Source organism: Orbicella faveolata, unplaced genomic scaffold (assembly GCF_042242905.1).
Source record: "Orbicella faveolata isolate gen_17 unplaced genomic scaffold, um_ofav_v1 contig_36, whole genome shotgun sequence".
In the NCBI taxonomy this organism is placed as follows: domain Eukaryota; kingdom Metazoa; phylum Cnidaria; class Anthozoa; order Scleractinia; family Merulinidae; genus Orbicella; species Orbicella faveolata.
Genome location: NW_028301565.1, coordinates 13,700,529 through 13,718,953, shown reverse-complemented (window position 1 = coordinate 13,718,953; position 18,425 = coordinate 13,700,529). Strand labels below are relative to the sequence as shown.

General features: G+C 38.0%; 2 protein-coding genes across 2 annotated transcripts; both read left to right on the top strand.

Moving 5' to 3' along the window:
• The first annotated feature begins 634 nt into the window (after window positions 1–634).
• Window positions 635–5,611, top strand: LOC110064139 (uncharacterized). The gene is made up of 4 exons (XM_020771143.2): window positions 635–696; window positions 1,697–2,218; window positions 3,732–3,876; window positions 4,284–5,611. The coding sequence occupies exons 2-4, from the start codon at window positions 1,745–1,747 to the stop codon at window positions 4,427–4,429; spliced, it is 765 nt and encodes a 254-aa protein (XP_020626802.1). The 5' UTR covers window positions 635–696; window positions 1,697–1,744; the 3' UTR covers window positions 4,430–5,611.
• Window positions 5,612–8,904: 3,293 nt separating this feature from the next.
• On the top strand, window positions 8,905–18,217 carry LOC110064314 (mitochondrial glycine transporter-like). The gene is made up of 10 exons (XM_020771352.2): window positions 8,905–9,271; window positions 9,419–9,543; window positions 9,670–9,751; window positions 13,122–13,192; window positions 14,018–14,120; window positions 14,270–14,339; window positions 14,465–14,563; window positions 15,144–15,310; window positions 15,870–15,962; window positions 16,387–18,217. The coding sequence occupies exons 1-10, from the start codon at window positions 9,245–9,247 to the stop codon at window positions 16,414–16,416; spliced, it is 867 nt and encodes a 288-aa protein (XP_020627011.1). The 5' UTR covers window positions 8,905–9,244; the 3' UTR covers window positions 16,417–18,217.
• Window positions 18,218–18,425: the final 208 nt, after the last annotated feature.

Here is an 18,425-nt window from a genome sequence, read left to right as displayed (position 1 = left end):
CAAAGTGGAGGGAGGAGTAGGTACGTAACGAAGTTTGGGTGTGTACTTCATGTAAGATCACGTATAATGTCCCGACCTTACTCCTGACTTTATTACTCTTGCTTTTTAACCTTAATGCCTGACTTTATTACTCTTGCTTTTTAACCTTGTTGCTTTTTAACCTTGTTGCTTTTTAACCTTGTTGCTTTTTAACCTTGTTGCTCCTGTAACCTTGTTGCTTCTGTAACCTTGTTACTCCTGTAACCTTGTTACTCCTGTAACCTTGTTGCTTCTGTAACCTTGTTACTCCTGTAACCTTGTTGCTTCTGTAACCTTGTTACTCCTGTAACCTTGTTGCTTCTGTAACCTTGTTGCTTCTGTAACCTTGTTGCTCCTGTAACTTCAATTTAAATTCGGGACATTATAAGTGATCTTACATCAAGTACTAACCGAAGTTTGATAACTTGTAACGTATTTTCCTTTCAGTCTTTACAAATAATTACATCTAACCGGTAACGTTTGCAGTTCTGTCATATTCACTGTCTTGAAGTTAGCATAACATAGAAGATGTATTTATTCCTCTGTTTAAGTTCCTTGAGAATTCACCAGCCCAGCCCCTACCCCTACCCGTTAACCCTACTTAGCTCGTTTCTTAGCGAAGATCTGGGAAGGAGCAATTGCTTTTGTTCAGGAACAGAGACCAGGCAGGCCGACCAGGTAAGTCAGGAAAAAAAAAACGCTGCAAATTTTCCCTTTTCGCTTTCAAAAGAAGATCATCCTAGTTAAATAGCGACTTATGTAGTTGCAAAGAAACCTTGAATATTCCGGAGCGATTGCTGCTGTCACGGAGCTCGCGGTTGGTATAATCATAAGGATTGTTGTGGGTTGCATAACTTGCCCCAGGTTTAAACAAATCTTACCGAGGTCTTGAGGTTTTTTTTAAGCTTTTTTAAAACCCAGTAACTTGCTTTCCATGTATCACCGTGAAGATTTGTTTTCCTGTGTATCATAAACTGCCGGCAGTCTGTTTTTCCATCAAAATCAGGCATTGATTGTGAGGCGAGACGTTTCAGACTAGAAAGGATTGGGACGAGACAACGGCGCGGCATTTAAGGACATTCCAGAGGACATTCACAGTTGTCAAAATAATTAGAAATCTAATTAATTAATTAATAAATATCAACTAGTTTATCAATGGGAGTAGCTTGAGCCATAAGTATATTGCATAAGCTTATGTTTACTCCTGGGTGTTTACGACAGTGACGCATGCTCTTGTCCAGCCAATTTCACTAGGAGAGTTCATTCTTCCATGTCTTCAAAGAGAGAAATACCTTATTTATCATGAATTATTTGAGTTTTTAAATGCACGTATTTGTATAAATATTATGTAATGTATCAGGAACTTGTCGTGGGCTTTCAAAATTCAGAGTAGACTTCTCTCAACCAATATGGTAGTTGCCTGCATGGCCAATGACACTGCGAGTTTGGTAAAGAGGCCTTTGAACCTCCCTCCCCCTCCTCTTCCCCTTCAAGATTTCTAATGACCTCTCCTTATATTGGGTGTGGATATTTTCTAGAGGAATGCTCATAGGCCAAATAGCTTCAGACATCTTTGGTGTCTTCTTTTAGAGTTGAAAAGTGTATAAAAGTGAAGATCAGTCTTCTCACCGATTCCTTGTGTGATATCAATTTTAATATTTTAAATCTATTTCTCAAGTTTGATAGATTTCCTGGACAGCATTATTTTCTGAAATACCTCGAATGAATGTTGGGAATAATTTTCTGTTTCCTGCGGAAACAAGTCATGATGTTGAAGCGTGAAAGGATGAAAGGAATTTCATACTCAATTAGAAGAAGTGTTAAAACTGGTTCCAAAAAGCAGCCTACTCTTATTCCAGTTCATGGCATTGTGTTTGATCTGGATGGCACCCTTACTTTACCAGTGCTGGACTTTGCTAAGCTCCGGAGTGATCTTCAGTGCCCTAAAGGTGTTGATATCTTACAGTTCTGCAATTCAAAATCCGGAAGCGAAAAGGAAATGGCTCTCCAACTGGTGGAGGAATTTGAAGAGGAAGGAAGAAAGAATACAAAGCTGCAACCTGGTGTATTTGAACTGCTTAAATTTTTGTCACAATGTGGACTGAAAAGAGCTCTTATAACAAGGAATTTACAGGCATCTGTTGATCAGTTTTTGGACTTGTTGGGACATCCTGATAATTATGGTGGTCCACTGACTCATGTAAGAACTATACTATCAGCATCATTTATGAAAAAAGAGACTGGTCAGATCTGAAATTGCTTAACTGGTAGTATATTGGAAGAGACAATATAAAAAAGGCCAGGGAGTGTTGCTGTTCCATTCAAGTACCTCTTGTTTAGCACTAGTTTTAAACAAAAGTTACTGACATAATCAGACACAATCCTTTTGGTCAGGACCGATCATAACCTATTGTTGGTTTAACGCTAATGCACAAGTTCAAGATTTTTTGTTATCAACTATTGTAAATATTTATTTCATTTAAAAATTTTGTGCACATGAAAAGCCCCTCTGTGGAATTTCAACAACGTATATATTTATCAGATTGTCAAAAATGGCTGGTAGCCGGCAAAAGACACCAGGGGGACTTGTCGTACGATGGGGGGAGGGGGGTGCTTGTCGTAGCTTTTAGGGGTTAAAAACATGATTTTAGTACCTCTTAGGGTGCCTCAAAAGGGACACAGTGGGAACTTCTGCAGTACCTATTAGGGGATTGAGCCAAAGAAGTATGCCAGGAGATAATGTGCTGTTTTAGAATTGGTACCTCTTAAAGGTAAAAAACATTCCAAGCCACGCCCTCAAAATAGGATCTTGATACCTGTTAGGAATTCTTTTTCAAAATTTCAGACAAAAACCTCGTCCTTTATATATGGGAGTCCCTCCTTCCCCCCGGGCAAAAAACATCATCTCCTTCGTGATATTGGCCGGCTACTCTGTTGGTATATTTGCCTGAGTTCGAGTTCCAAAGCCCTGCCTGTCTAAAACTGAAGGGATTCAGCCAAAAATCCTGTGATAGCATGCGGTGAAAGTGAATTTGTGATATGTCCTATATTTTGATTAATCTTGTTCCTCGAATCTTTGTTCCTTACTGCGCAAGCTTCAGGAAACAAACAACTCTCGAGGGTTCCATTACAGGCTAGATTTTGATTGGTTTTAAAAACAAATGAATGTGAATGAGCAGAAGTAAAACACCAGAGCCTTGATTGAGCCACATTTTTCTCAGCTAGTCATGTGCAATTCAAACGGAGGTTCGATATTTTTGGACTTCAAATCAGATCTTTCCAGGGTCGCTCATTTCCCAACCACTGGTCAAGGGGAAGAAAGACTCAGGGTACAAGGTTGATATGTTGACAGGAGCCCATTTCTCAAAGGTCCCGAAAAGTTTTCACTCCTGGAAAGTGGTAGCAAAATCTCAAACCTTATGGTTACAGAGCTGTGTTATCCACATATTTTTAATATGAACAGATGTTCTTTTCATACAAGCAGTTTCAGGCGTATGCACATCTCTGTTTTTAGTAAAAAGATAAACTAAAAATGGCTTTGTGGGCCCGAAAAGTTTCCGGGCCTTTTGAGAAACAGGCCCCAGGACACGGTTTGAAATTCTGACTTCATTCAGAGCCTTCCTTATCCATGGCTTGTTAGTAAAAAACCTAGTTAGTTACTATTAGTACTATTAATAAGTTACTAAAAATCTCTTTGTGTACTTCTAATACAGTTCCTCACTCGTGACTTCACTCCACCCAAACCTGACCCAGCTCCTCTTCTACACATTTGCAAGGAATGGGGAGTGCATCCAAGGAGTGTTGTTATGGTTGGAGATCACCTTAATGACATACAGTGCGGCAAAGATGCAGGATCAGGTTAGAATACTTGTCGTCAAAGATTTCTGTATAATGCAGTTAATGGGGTTCACTCGCATCCTTGAAACTTCATTTATTTCTAATAGGATGGCCAGTTTCTAAAAGAGACTTTGAATCAAAGAAAGCAAATATAGAAGTTTGTCCTGAAAGCCTTGGAGCCATGTTAGAATATTTATACACTGAACATGACCAATTATTAGTTTAGGTCAAACCCTGTCGACCAAAGTGTCCTTTTAAAGGTTTTTGTACCAAAACATTAATTAGATTTGTCTCTGTAGTCAGTGCAAACTCACCTATTTTATTTTAAATTGGTAATGGTTTATTTCTTTTCATATCCCCGACAGTTTTCTTTGGCTTTGTAAACTTTATTCATGGTTGATTTTTCTTCTCTGTAAACATTTTCCCAGTGACAGTGTTGCTAAATGATTCAAAGAATGGTGACTTCAAGAAGTATGCTGACTTCAATGTGGACTCTTTAAATGAGATTGTCAATCTGATTACTTCCCAAGAGAGGTTTTATGTTGACAGAGAAGATTCTAATACAGGCACATAGATGATCAGTTGTAATTACTTTAGCATACCCAGTAGCTGAATTTTGTCCATCTGATTTGTTAAGAAGACACTCAGAGCATTTGTTCAGATTTTCTCGCTGACACCCTTAACATCTGCCACCACGTCTCAAATATTTTGATCAGGGGGACAGTATGTTCCAGAGGGACTACCATAAAAAATGACAGGGATGCTCATCGGAAATTTTGAAAAGAACGCCTAAGAGGATTCTCTTCCATGGGCATGGCTTGAAATTTTTCCACCCCTAAGAGATGCCAATTCTAAAACAACACATTATCTTGTGTCATATTTTTTCAGCTTAATACCCTAAAAGGTACCACGAAAGCTCCCGATGTGGACTTTTTGAGACTGAACACTCTAAGAGGTACCAAACCTACTCTTTTACTCCCCCCCCCCCCCCCTCCCCCTCCACCTCCTTTTTATGGGAGCCTCCCTCCTGGGACGATGTTGCAAGCAAATAAACAAAACTAACAATAAATCAGTTTTATCTAATTTCAAGTTTTTTTTTTCTTTTGTTTCATCGTAACAAAATGTAGATTAAACAGAGATTTGAAAATATTCTATGTTTGATAGATCGGCTACAGGGTAATGCTAAAACAATATTAGATTGTTTACTTCTGGTGACCATTTTTAAAATTAGATCATGAGCTTCTATCGCAAGATAGTTGACGAGGATGCAGTCCAAGTCAATTATCTGACGCGATAGAAATCGAGAAGGAGTCATCTAGTTGTTTTGGTTGAAATCTATTAGTTGTTTAAAATCGTCATCACAGACAATGCGAAAACACAAAGAAGTGGCCGCCATTTTTTTAACAACTGCACACTGCTACGCTGCTCGCTATCTACAAAACAACAGACAGTAAGTAGCGTAGCTAATCAGAGAACGGCATTCGTGATAGAACGCTAGAAGATTTATACTTACGGCTAATAGTTGGCTCGGTAATCACCAACTTTTCAATTTGCCCACTAAACTTTCGTTCCGAGAGACCCTGAAAACGAGGCTCTCTCTTAATTTCATTAATTGTTGGCTTCGCAAAAAGAAATAACAGTTGGCATTAAGATTGAAAGAATTTTACTATCATGAGACCGAAATACAAGTCGGAAATTTCAACGAACTACGTAGGACGTGTGATATACAATAAAAGTGAATTTACAGTTCAAATTACATTTAACTGAGTAGTTTATGACCTAGTTGCACATTAGTCCAATCTCTGTGCTCTGCCTTCCCCTCCCCTATAGGAGTTGAACCCAGACAGGATAAGTCAGCAGGATAAGTTGCATGTGCATTCTGAAGCACGCGCGCCTACTGACCATGTATTGATTTGGTTTTGAACCAATGCTAAAAATCAATGACCAAAACAAGACAGTTAATGTTCACGGGCATAAACATGTTTCGGGCCCGAGCCGCTATGCGAGGGTTAAAATGAGCTCTGAGAAGGGCCCAAAACATGTTTGTGCCCAAGAACATATAAACTCTATTACTAGTATCACTTTGGAAGGCATTGAGAAAATAAAAACCCAAAAAAATGATAACAAAACAGCCTGAACAATCACGCGAGAATTTGGCGGGCTAAAATACATTTTAGCCCGCCAAATTCTCCATTTTAGTCCGCAAAGTGCGCCACAATGCCCGACAAAGTGATAATAATAACTATTAGCCGCCACCTTCAGATAGGCTATTAAATTCATGATGAAAAACTCGTTATTTGTTACAACATGTACTCACTTGCTAGAGTCAATACTAACTATGCTAGAGTTCAAATCACTTACACAAATGACGAATACTCCACGCGTGAATCGCAGGACCTATAGCAAGCAGTTGACAGAAAATTTATTTGTTATTATGAATTGGATTTAACGTAATTTGCGGCAGAGTTTCTTGCACTTCGGACTATTTTGATTCTGAAAATGACATTCTGGGTTATCGCTGTTCTTTCCTCAATTTGTCAGTTTTCCAATCTGTGAAAAGTAAAAAACACGACGTTTCTCAAGAATTGTACCGTTGGAGGACTTGGAGTTATTCGAAGTTATGCCATGATCCGGTATGATCTAAATTTCAGCCTCCTGGAGAGCTAGGAGGGACTTATTCGCCCGTCAATGGTCTGCAGGAGCAGTGTAGCGTCAATCGACCATAAGCCGCATTTTGTACTTTTGAAGTATTTTCAAACAAAAAATATAACAGAATGGATGGACAGTTTACTTATTGTTTGGATGGAGCGTTTGTCTTGTTTTATCTTGTCTGTCTACTTCCTAGACAAGCATTACCAGAGTTTTGGACAATAATCACAACAATAAAACAATAATCAATGATGAAAACATTGCCTTAATTTTTTTGCGGTTGACGAAAACATCATTAATGGCCGAGAGGCGGAGACGGTGTACCAATTCTTGGATCAAGTCGTCGTCAGATAATCCACCTACCTACGGGCAGTCCTGGGAAATGCGCTAGTATCTCTGCTGGGTAGGGTTTGGTAGGTATCCGTTTGCGGACTGCGAGTGCCCCTGGCAAACTTGAATTCCTGCAAGTCTTTTGCGAATATATATTAAATGTAATTCTCTCTTTGATCTGAGTAAGTACTACAAAGGGAGTGCTTACATTTGTATTCTACACACTGAGCGGCAATGAAATATACCTTGATCTGAGTAAGTACCGGTACATGTTCTTCGTAGGGGGTGCACTACAAAGGGAGTGTTACACACTGAGCGGCAATGAAATATACCTCGCGAAGCTTCGTTTACACCTCACATCTACCTAACTTTAGTGATAATTCAAACGGGTAAGTAGTGTACTTGTTAGTCTTAACCATGTCTTACTAGAGCACTCAATTCAATTCGCAATTGAATTTATTAACTCAAGAACTCTCGGCAGCCTAAGGGCTGATGTGGACCTACTTCAATAAATATCGTGTAACCAAAAAATACAAACATGAAGGAGTAAGAGGATAAAATGCGCCTGTTTTATTTGTTTATTTGTTTTTTTCTCCTTGCTTTAATTATAGCCTACCAACCAGGTATCCTTCCTGACGATGGTAAGGAAAGCTTCTTTAAGTTTTAAAGTTGATTTTGTTACGAGTCTCACAATATGAGTATTCCAATCAAGTACCGTCCATTTCAGCCCAGTTCATGCGTGCATTATGGAGGATTCGTTCAGTTTAGATGAGACGGGCACCGGGGGTACATATACTCCCTTATATGGGCTATATAGGTATGTGCGGCCCCAAAGTTTATGGTTTTCAGCCGTTTTGGTCATAAATAAGGTATCGATTTTAGCTGATTTTGGTCATAAAATAGGGTATGGATTTTGCACTCTAGCTTTGATATGGGTATGTTTTTAAGAAGAAGCCACTTTTTCATCATTATCGAAAAGAAAATCAACAAAAGCCCTTCACAAATTATGTTCACGGTAATTTAACATTGGTCTGAACCAGGGAACTAATTATAACGCAGGTCTGAAACCGGGTTTTGATTTAAGGGTCAGGCCATAAATAGGGTTTCCAATTTTTGGTCAGGTAATAAATAGGGTAGGGATTATCGCAGATTTTGGTCATAAATACGGTAAGGGTTTTGGGAAACGGACCGCACACCCTCGCTCAATTTTTCTGGGAGGAGCCTCCCCCCTCCCGGGAACGGGCAAAATTAGAACTTTGCAGAAGGTATTCCCTTGGAAAAAGAACACCAACCTGTAGAGAAAACCTGCCCTAAAGCAGACAAAGTAGGCTATCAGTAATTAAATTAAAAGAGACACACGTTTTGATAAAGATATCAAAGTTTTCATATAAAGACATGATTGATCATCGCAGTTATATACACAACTTTTAAAGCAGTTGTGATTAAAGCCTCAAAAAAACTCAGGTTTGAACGGGATTCGAACCCATGGCCTCTGCGCCGGTTCAAATATACAATATTTCATATATATTCACTTGCAAAGTTTTCATGTTCATTAGCTACACAGGTCCGGTATGCTGGGCATCGCGGTTTGTCAGTGTCTGCCATGAACGGAGAGTTCTCCTTATTTTTGAAACAGAGGAGTTTCTGGGCTGCTTAGATCGATCCTTTATGGTCTTTATGACCCTTATCAAAAAGAACCAAAGAGACCGATTCGATGACAGATCGAAAACAGACTACTTACGGTAATCTATACCTATTTTACACGGAATTTTTGAATGCAAAGTTAATGAACCCCTCACTCCGATCCGCCCTCAGTTAGCCCCCTCAGTTAGCCCCCTCAGTTATTTTCCGAATAATTGTTGACACAATTTCCTCCGTATTTGGAAAAGCGTGACCCTTATTTGGCACAACTCTCCCGTATTTGGGAAAGCGTGACCCATATTTGGAACGTGTGCGTTCCATATTAGGCAAAATCAAATTCCGCGCCAATCCACACGTTTTGCATCGACCAATGAGATCTCGAATTTTCCATCGCGTCATGGAAGTCTCGTGACAAAAACAGGATTTTGGACTCGTTTGACTGGAGAATAGGAAGGAAGAAGTGTAGATTTCGTGGGAAATTTCGCGTTAAAAATTTGTCTCTTTTACAGACAGGGAGCTATTCCCATTGTGTTTGATCGTTTGAACGTTTTCCTCCTTAATTTTTGGTTTCAAATGGTGTTGGAGAAAAGCACGTGAATCGAACATCTATACGGCATGTACAGTCCGCCGGTACGGCAACTTTTACGCAACGATCGTTCGCGCCAAGCAAATTTCCTCTTGGTGTAAATAAAGAGTCGACTTATTCTCAAAGAGATCAATCAAGGACAAGAACCAAGAAGACTTGATAAACATTTTGATCTTCGATTGAATGGGTCGAAACGGTCGTAAACATGATGTAAGTCAACTATAAGCCTCATTTGGTTAGGAAATGTTACTTTTCGATAAAAGATGTGCCGTCGCAATCGACTTATTTGTGGTGAACTTGTGTTAAAGCAGGTTGATTTGACCATCTAATTGTTTCGTCTTGTCTTTCCTCTTGCAGACATCCCTGGTTAAGGCTTTCATTGCCGGTTCTTTGAGCGGCACTTGCTCTACGTTGTTATTTCAACCGTTCGATCTGGTGAAAACGCGCTTGCAAGTTTCATCCGCAGGGAGGTTCAAGTTAGGGTGAGCATTTGTCTATGTGATGTAAGCTTGCTTGAAGTACTGGTAACTGCAGTGTTTGATGTTGTTGAATTTACAAGTAGATGAAGTCTTCAGTCACTTATCTCGTGATATATATTTATTCGACAGAGGTAGCAATGGTATGCTTTACACATTTTACTCTGTGGCCCGAAGAGAACACATTGTAGGGCTTTGGAGAGGCCTTGTTCCTGTGAGTTATTATTTTTTTTTTATCAATTTTTTTTATTTCACTGGAACCTTATGGGGGTTCAGATAATAAGAAACAAGATACTGAAGCAGAATCAATGTTTTAGCGATCACAAGCTTTTGACGCTGTCAAATTCATATTCTCAAATGAATGTGACAGGAATCTATTTGTCACCTGAGCAAAACGTCCCTGTATAGGGCTGGAACTTCAAATCCATGGTCTCTATTGAGCATCATAGACTGGCAGAGAATTTCCAAGGTCTTGCAAATTCTGGGAGTACCAAGCACAGGTCAACAGTAATGCATCCCTAGTGTCCATCTCCCCTATGTACAAGGAGTAGTGGAGAAAATCTCTTGCGCCTCCCGCAAGTAGGGAATAAACACCTACCATGTACCTTTCAACACCATCAGATCACAGCGTGTACATCCTAAATATCCCACAATCGATGGAAAGAAGTGTGGCATCATCTACAAAACATAGGCATGCAAGGCGTGCAAGAGTTATTTTTTTGTGTTAAGTATCGGATATAGGAGCATTCATGGAGCTGTTTACAGTAATGATTTGGTTAATTTGACAAGTTGTTTTGGTTGCGATGTACAGTAAGAAAGAAACTGGGAATTTATGATGTACATGCGATGCTACATCGATCATGGTAAGATAGCTAAATAGTAATCCATAAAATGTTTGACTGAATAAACTACAGTAATCTGACACGTCTCCAGATTAATCTAGATACCATGTTATTTTCTAACAGGCAATTTGATTCGTTCTTTGATACAACCCGCACTGTGATTGGTGTGACACGCGCACATGCATAACTCCCTCACTCACCGATCACATAGCCCTTCCAACCCCCAAGAGGAATTTTTGCTCAAAAATGCTCAAGTTAATTAAGAGACTTTTTCGCATTTTATACGAGTAATAAGTTTACCCTTTTACAAAACACAACACTACTTCACCGAAAATAGAAAGAAAGAGAAAAAAAAACCTCTCCTGGCACGTTGAAAGTCTGATTTAATTAAATTGCACTTTAACTTAGTGCCACGCAGTCTTCAAAGAACATTTGAACAGTTTTCATACTTTTACCTTTAAAAATATCGGACCGAAATGAATGTCATCGAATAAAACTATTAAACTGCTACTGCAGAGACGTAAAAACCGTCCAGAAATGAAAGCTCCTTTTTTGTTTAATATCCTGGAAACAATAGCTGATAACTTGTCAGCTCTAATTGAATTTACTCCCTTGTGAAAAACAAGAGTGTCAAATTACAATTTGTAACTAAAAAATAAAAATACCTCGTTATATTTGCATGCAGCAAGAACAAAACAATCGTTACCCGCACTTACTATTGTAAACATTAGAACTGTTTCAAATCTAAATAGTCTCGTCTCCTCTAAAACATGTCCTAAGAACTAGAAGCGATGATTCGTGACCTCTAATTGAATTTACTCATTGTGAAAAACAAAAGTATCAAGTTACCTTTGTAACTAAAAATGAAAATATCCCATACATTTGCATACTACTAACTCACGAACTGTTTCAAACCTCAAGGCTCATCTCATTCATAACTAAAATCCTCAGCCTAACCCACAGAAAATGTCGAAATAAACCCAATATATGAATATTTCCTCCTCTTTTATGGAAGAATAAATATGGCTGTTCTGAACTCTATCGGGATCAAATCTTCTCACATACCATTTACCTTTACAACAAGAAATTTGATTGGCTGTTAATAGTAGATCCAACCTGATTGGTGTGACATACATACATCTCTCACTCACTCACTCACTCACTCACTCACTCATCCATTGACCCGTCCATAACATACCCGACGCGCCGACTAAGAGGTATTTTTTTACAAAAAAATAACTCAAAAATAGAAAGAAAGAAAAAAACCTCCCTGACACGTTGAAAGTCTGATTTAATTAAATGCACTTTAACTTGACGCCACGCAGTCTTCAAAGGACATTTGAACAGTTTTCATACTTTTTACCCTTAAAAATATCGGACTAAAATTAATGTCATCAAATAAAACTATTAAACTGCTACTGCAGAGACGTAAAAAACACTATAAAAATGAAAGCTTCTTTTTTGTTTAACATCCTGGGAACAATAGCCGATAACTTGTAAGCTCTAATTGAATTTACTCCCATATGAAAAAGAAAAGTGTCAAGTTACCATTTGTAACTAAAAATAGCAAACATCTCGTGGGAACAAGTGGTGACGATTCGTCAGCTCTAATTGAATTTACTACCTTGTGAAAAACAAGAGTGTCAAATTACACTTTGTAACTAAAAAATAAAAATATCTCGTTATATTTGCATGCAATAAGAACAGAACAAACGTTACCTGCACTTAGTATTGTAAACGTTAGAACTGCTTCAAATCTAAATAGTCTCGTCTCCTCTAAAACATGTCCTAAGAACTAGAACCGACGATTCGTGACCTCTAATTGAATTAACTCCTTGTGAAAAACAAAAGTATCAAGTTACCCTCTGTAATTAAAAATACAAATATCTCGTGCCATTTGCCTACTACTAACTCATGAACTGCTTCAAAACTCAAGACTCATCTCGTTCATAACTAGCCACCATTACACTGAAAATTATACACTCTAAAACAACCCAATGTACGTATGTAACTGTCACACTCCCCTCCAAACCGGACTAAAAATCACAAACCAGCAACATACACGTCTCTCTTTATTTTTCAATTACGAAAGTCCTTGTGTTTATACATACCTTGTGTTTCTCACATACCATTTACCTTCACAACAAGAAATTTGATTGGCTGTTCATAGTAGATCCAATCTGATTGGTGTGACATACATACATCTCTCACTCACTCACTCACTCACCCATTGACCCGTCCATAACATACCCGACGCTCCGACTAAGAGGTATTTTTTTTACAAAAAAATAACTCAATGAGAGTGTGCTGATTTTAAAAAGATCTATATCGGGGAAACTGCCGGACCCTTTAACGTCTGTTTAAAGGAACATTCTAACACTAATAGATTGACACTTTCTGCTGTTGGAAAACACCTTAGGGACACAGGCCACAGGTTGGAAGACAGTAAGGTGGCTGTGCCAGTCCCTGATGCTCAATTGAGACCATGGATTTGAACTTCTGGCCCTATACGAGGATGTTTTGATACGTGACTACATTCACCCAAGCCCACATGATTAGTAGATTCTGCACATTTACTTGAGAAAGATGCTGTGACAGCGTCAAAAGCTTGTGGTCGCTAAAACATTCACTCCGCTTCAGTATATTGTTTCTTATGTCTACTACAGAGAGGGGAAACAATATAATTTCCCTGGTTTTCAGATCTTTATACTTAGGTATGTATTTTCTATTTCTTTTTTGTAGTCCTTGTCAAGATGTGTTCCTGGTATAGGAATGTATTTCTGTACTCTCCATGGTCTGACTCAATTTACCAGGTTTGTATTTAAGACATAAGCCATGTTAATTTTCCTAGACATTTAAATGGGCCATTATTTCTCGACTAATCAAGGTCTAGGTCAACCACTTTTATGGGGAGGGAGAGGGTGTAATCTGTTCTGCAGGTCTACCTTTCTACACCACTTTACTGTATCAATACTTATGGCAATGCTTGTACTGGTGTAAGGGTCTAGGTTATAAGTAAGAAAGGCTTGAAGAGAGTACAACAAAAAGTATAAGGAAAAACACTAGCAGTAGGTGACTGTTTCTCCCTGCTTTCTTGAGCACTCCTGTAAGTTTCTAGGGGGGGGGGGTTGACAATGCATGGTCAAACCTTTTTTATTTGTCTTGTACTAAAGCTTTACTTTTTTTCAGAGAAGTTAAGTTGTGTACTGAGTGTCACATTAAGGATCAATTTTTTCTTTCAATTTCCTTTGAAAGACCATCTGAATTCTTGTTAATATTTTCTTGTGAACTTTGTGGTAAAAGCTGTAGGGCTCTCATTAAGGCCTGTAACCCATAATACCTGTAGTGGTTGGGTATGTGTGGTAGTTCCTTGATGTTGCAGGTGAACCTGCTTGTGGTTGATATAACTCACCCATAAAGCCACAATTTTGTTACAGTTTTGAAGATCAAAAACAATAGGTGACTCAAGACTTAATGACAGCGCAACAGCTGTGTTGTTCTAGTCATGCACTTTAATTTTTTTTGTCTGCATGTGCTTTGCACTGTAATAAAGTATGAGAGCGTGCTTGTTAAATGAAAAATTTAGTTTTTAGTTCTCCTGTTCTCAAAGCCACTATTTGTTTCCTTCTTTGCTACAGTGGTGAAAGAACAATGGGAGAATCAGTTGTATTAGGAGCATGTGCAAGAACTGTAGCAGGAATCACTCTGCTGCCAGTCACAGTAGTTAAAACAAGATTTGAGGTATGCTTCAGTAAAGTTTGGGGGGGTAAAATGTATTGCTGAAGAAGTTCACAAAGGTTGTTAGTGATGTAGCTCTCATCAGAAGATAATAAATAAATAGATAAATAAATATCTAACTAACAATTTGGTGTTAATTTCCTTGATTGCAGAGTGGATTTTATGGATATAACAGTATGCGACATGCATTGATGTCAATTTGGAAAAGTGAAGGAGGCAAAGGTAAGGCGGTATTTTTAAGGTTTTTTTGTATTGCTTATTGTTTTTAACGTGCTGTGAGATATCATCTGGTTACAAAAATCTGTTGAGAAAAATGTTATATGTTGACAGTGTACTTTTTGTTGTAGGCCTGTATAGTGGGTTGCTGGCAACAGTTGCACGGGATGCTCCATTTTCAGGGATTTACTTGATGTTCTACACTGAGATAAAGAGACAGGCCAAGAATGGTAAGAAGATATTTTCTGGAGACAATAACAAATAACAATAATAAATTATGCCAACATCAAGAGAGAAGTCATTTAACTGTGTTAACTACATTGCATTCAAGCTTCCAGCAGTAGCAGAAGATCATGTCTTCATTCCGAGCTGAAGTGCTTGAGCCATTTACAACCTTAACTAACACACTTTCAGAGATATGTTAACTGCAACCTATGCAAGGAAAGAAAAGTCCATGTGATGTACATGACCATAGAGTTCCCCCAATTCTCCCATTTTCAAGGAAAAACATTTTCCTGAAACAGGAGCTAGTGAATGTTTGAAATGTCCTTGGAGATCCTCAGAATGTCCTAGTTGTTAATAATTGGATGTAGTTGGGTCTCTCACCTGGGACTCTGAAAAAGTTGGCAGGAATAATACAGTGTATTAAACAGTGGCTGATCGCTGTCGCTGATTAAGCTTGTGACAGCTAAAACATTGACTCTGCTTCAGTATCTTGTTTCTTATTTTGGCTGATGTGTTCCCGATGGGCACTCTTTGCTTTGTGTCTTACTTTGAACAGATGTTTAATGATTGTGTCTCATCTATCAGAACTTGGCACACCTGAACTGAGCTCATTTGAGACATTTACCTGTGGTGCTTTTGCTGGCATCATGGCATCAGTTGTAACTCAGCCAGCAGATGTAGTGAAGACAAGACTTCAGTTATTTCCACACAAGTATAATAGTACTGGCAGTGCTGTCTTTTCTGTTTTCAAGGTAATTAAGTACTTGTCTCAAGTATTAAGCTGTTTGTAACCTCCAACACAAGTTATTTTTTCAATCAAACCACTAAAGAAAGCATTGCACCTTTCATTAACAATAAATGGGCAATCCAGAAAAAATTATGCTGATTCAAACAATGAAGGAAAAAATCAAAACCTCATAGCATGCTAACATTTTGAATAGGGTTAAGAAGAACCTCTCCAGACTTCAGCTCTAAAGCTGACACTGCAAGAGAAAATTGAATTTGAAGTCATCCATATTTTTAAAATTAAAAATTGATGTTCACATTAGTTCAAAACAAAACAACACAAGCTTTAAACCTTTTTAAGAGATTTCACCTTAACTTTCTGGAGAGCACTTGAGACTTTAATGGCGGGATTGCATAAAGAAATGGATTAGAGTGGAACGTTTCAAATTGTTTTCAAAATGTGACCCCACTATGAGTAAATTAATAAATAACTGCGCTTATTGCTTGAACTTTGAGCAGAATTTTAAGTGACGCTTTTATTATAACTATTTAATCTGAAAATAAAACAAAATATGTTCTCCTTAGACAAATGGAGTACAAGGACTCTTCAAGGGTTTAGTTCCCCGCACTCTGAGAAGAACTCTTATGGCAGCTTTATCCTGGACTGTTTATGAGGAGGTATGTTCATCTAATAGTCTTTTACGGTAATTGCTGTGAAGTTTTAGAACTTGAGTAACACACCAAATCTTTTCGTTGGCCACACTATCAAGTTTGATAGTTGTATCATGTTTGTGGCTTGCTTTTAGAAATGAGAATTGAAAGGAACAACAAAGTATTTTCTCTTGGACTCAGCCCAGGAGGATTCATTTGACTGAGTGGATAAAAATGTGTTCACAAACAATGAAAAATGTTTAGTGGGTCTTTGCCTCGTTTTCATCAGTGGCACTTTCAAAAGTGTTTGCTATGACCAAAAATTTATTTCTTTTATATCATATGTAGTGATGCTTTTGGATGGTGTATGTCATGTTTAAGTGCCGTTATTTGATGTTGTTCTTGAAAAAATGAAAAAAAAACATGATTGATTGCTTCATTTTCTTTGCAGCTTTCAAGAAAACTTGGGTTAACAACATGACATGCAGGAAAAGAAAGTACTTTCTCAAGATTATGTTCTTCCACTCGGCATCTGGAAAAGCAGAAAATCTAAAAGAAAGATGCTGGTCACAGAAGTAGTAGGTCAAGAAGTAAAACAGGCACTTGTGAAACATGCCTCTGCACACCAAATGATGAGGAGGCAATAGACCAGTCTTTTGTGCAGCAATAAAAATATGACATTTTGCCCTTGGCAAAATATTAATTTTACCACACTTTAAGGATATGAAAAGTATTTATATACTTTCAGAGGAAGAGGTAGTAGCCACCATTTTAAATGGTATTTTTAATAAATATTGATTTTATTATGCACAATCTGCTGAAGTTAAGTAACTTGTTTTTAAGTTATTAGGACTCATCTGTCAAAGCTCAAAGAATAAATTAATGGTTAGTAAGCTTTGTTCCTTTCACATCAGTATTTCAAATCTCCGCATGATTTACAAAACAAAAGAGAATTACAGTGGAGTCCAGATTTTTCGAACCTCCAAGGGAAACAAGAATTGGTTTGAGAAATCAGATAGTTTGAGTAATCAGGGGTTAAAATTACAGTGTTTGGCTGAGCAGAGGGAAACGACTTTTGGTTTTGAGTTATCGGGAGGTTAAAAAAATAGGGTTTGAGAAATCAGGTTTCCACTGTATTGAGTGTGACAGGTTTTAAATAACTACCATTGTGAAACGGTCATTGTTTATGGTATGTGAGTGACAAAGTGCTATTATAATAAACTTAGTCGAACCTCTTGTAAGGCCAGGAAAAGTGTCTACACATCCATGGAAAGAGTTTGTATGGAAGAAGTTAGACCTAAGTGTCTGGTTACAGAAGGTGTCCAACTAAGGGCAGTGGTGGAGAACTAAGTTTAAAATTCTGCGCAGTTTATCATTTCCTTTGTGAATCATGAAATAAGAAATGGAAAATTTGAAAGGATGCGCCAGGGGTTTCATTAACATTGTCAGTAGGAGGGCAACTGGTTTTCACAGGCAGGCAAAACTATTTGAACCGAATTTCTTTATAACAAAAACTATCTGCCAGATGGCCAAAGAGGCAGGCGAAAAGGTTCTCACAGCCGGTCAATTTGCCCAGTGCTCAGCCCTTAGTGAAAGCCTTGAATGTCCTTGCAGCTGTTTGTGCACTGTGGCATTTTCTGCACCATGTTGCATTTTTCTTATATTATGTTGCTCTACATTTTATAAAGTGGAAAAGAGAACTGCTTACATGTGAGTGTTTATTAGCATTTAGTTTGTTTGGAGCATAGTTAATAGAGGGCAATGGTTATGAAGGCTGGCAAACTTCAAAGGAGCAAACAAAGACTTAAAGATTTATGTTGGATGGTCCGTGACCATGCACAATCTTTTGTTTTTAGCTTGCACAGTGTGCATTAATTACATAACCAAAACATTTCTATTAGTTAGTCCCTTGGTCAGTGGTAAACAACAGTTTATTGTGTTTTTTGCACAGTCAAAACCGAACAAAAACATACAACAAAGAACTTTGTCGGGTTTCATAACCATTCCCCTCTATCAGCTATGTTTGGAGTAACTACCTCTTCCTGTTAAGCTCAAATGCATGTCAATATTTGCCGTGCAATCTATTTTGGTACTAATATTGTATATACTGTACAGAGAAAATGATATGAATTGTGGATATATTTATACATATATTGATATGGACAAGGTTAATATGATGAATTATCTGACATTTTAAATTTTGAAAATTTTTTATTTCTTAAATTGGTTAAATACAATTTAATGCAACAAAAAACAAAAATAAATAAATAACATTACTACGAGGGAGGTTTGGTTGAATTCTTTCCCTTTACAGTTATTGCGCCTTTCAATTGGACAAAACCTCTGAAGCTCTTGTCCTCGCAAAGCATTGTGATTTTGACTGCTGCCAGTCCTACCTTTTATTACAGTAACAATCGAACTATGAAAGAAAGGCATTTTCCTGAACTTTCAGTTTTTCCTACTTCCTAAAGCTGAAACTCCAGCAGGCAC

What these genes read in the sequence shown, in the direction of transcription:
- LOC110064139 (XM_020771143.2), top strand. Translation starts at nt 1,745, where the DNA reads ATGTTGGGAATAATTTTCTGTTTCCTGCGGAAACAAGTCATGATGTTG. An exon ending in ATGGTGGTCCACTGACTCAT is followed by an intron (nt 2,219 to 3,731) that starts GTAAGAACTATA and finishes CTTCTAATACAG; the next exon opens with TTCCTCACTCGTGACTTCAC. An exon ending in CGGCAAAGATGCAGGATCAG is followed by an intron (nt 3,877 to 4,283) that starts GTTAGAATACTT and finishes ACATTTTCCCAG; the next exon opens with TGACAGTGTTGCTAAATGAT.
- LOC110064314 (XM_020771352.2), top strand. Translation starts at nt 9,245, where the DNA reads ATGGGTCGAAACGGTCGTAAACATGAT. An exon ending in GGTCTGACTCAATTTACCAG is followed by an intron (nt 13,193 to 14,017) that starts GTTTGTATTTAA and finishes TCTTTGCTACAG; the next exon opens with TGGTGAAAGAACAATGGGAG. An exon ending in CCTGGACTGTTTATGAGGAG is followed by an intron (nt 15,963 to 16,386) that starts GTATGTTCATCT and finishes TTTTCTTTGCAG; the next exon opens with CTTTCAAGAAAACTTGGGTT.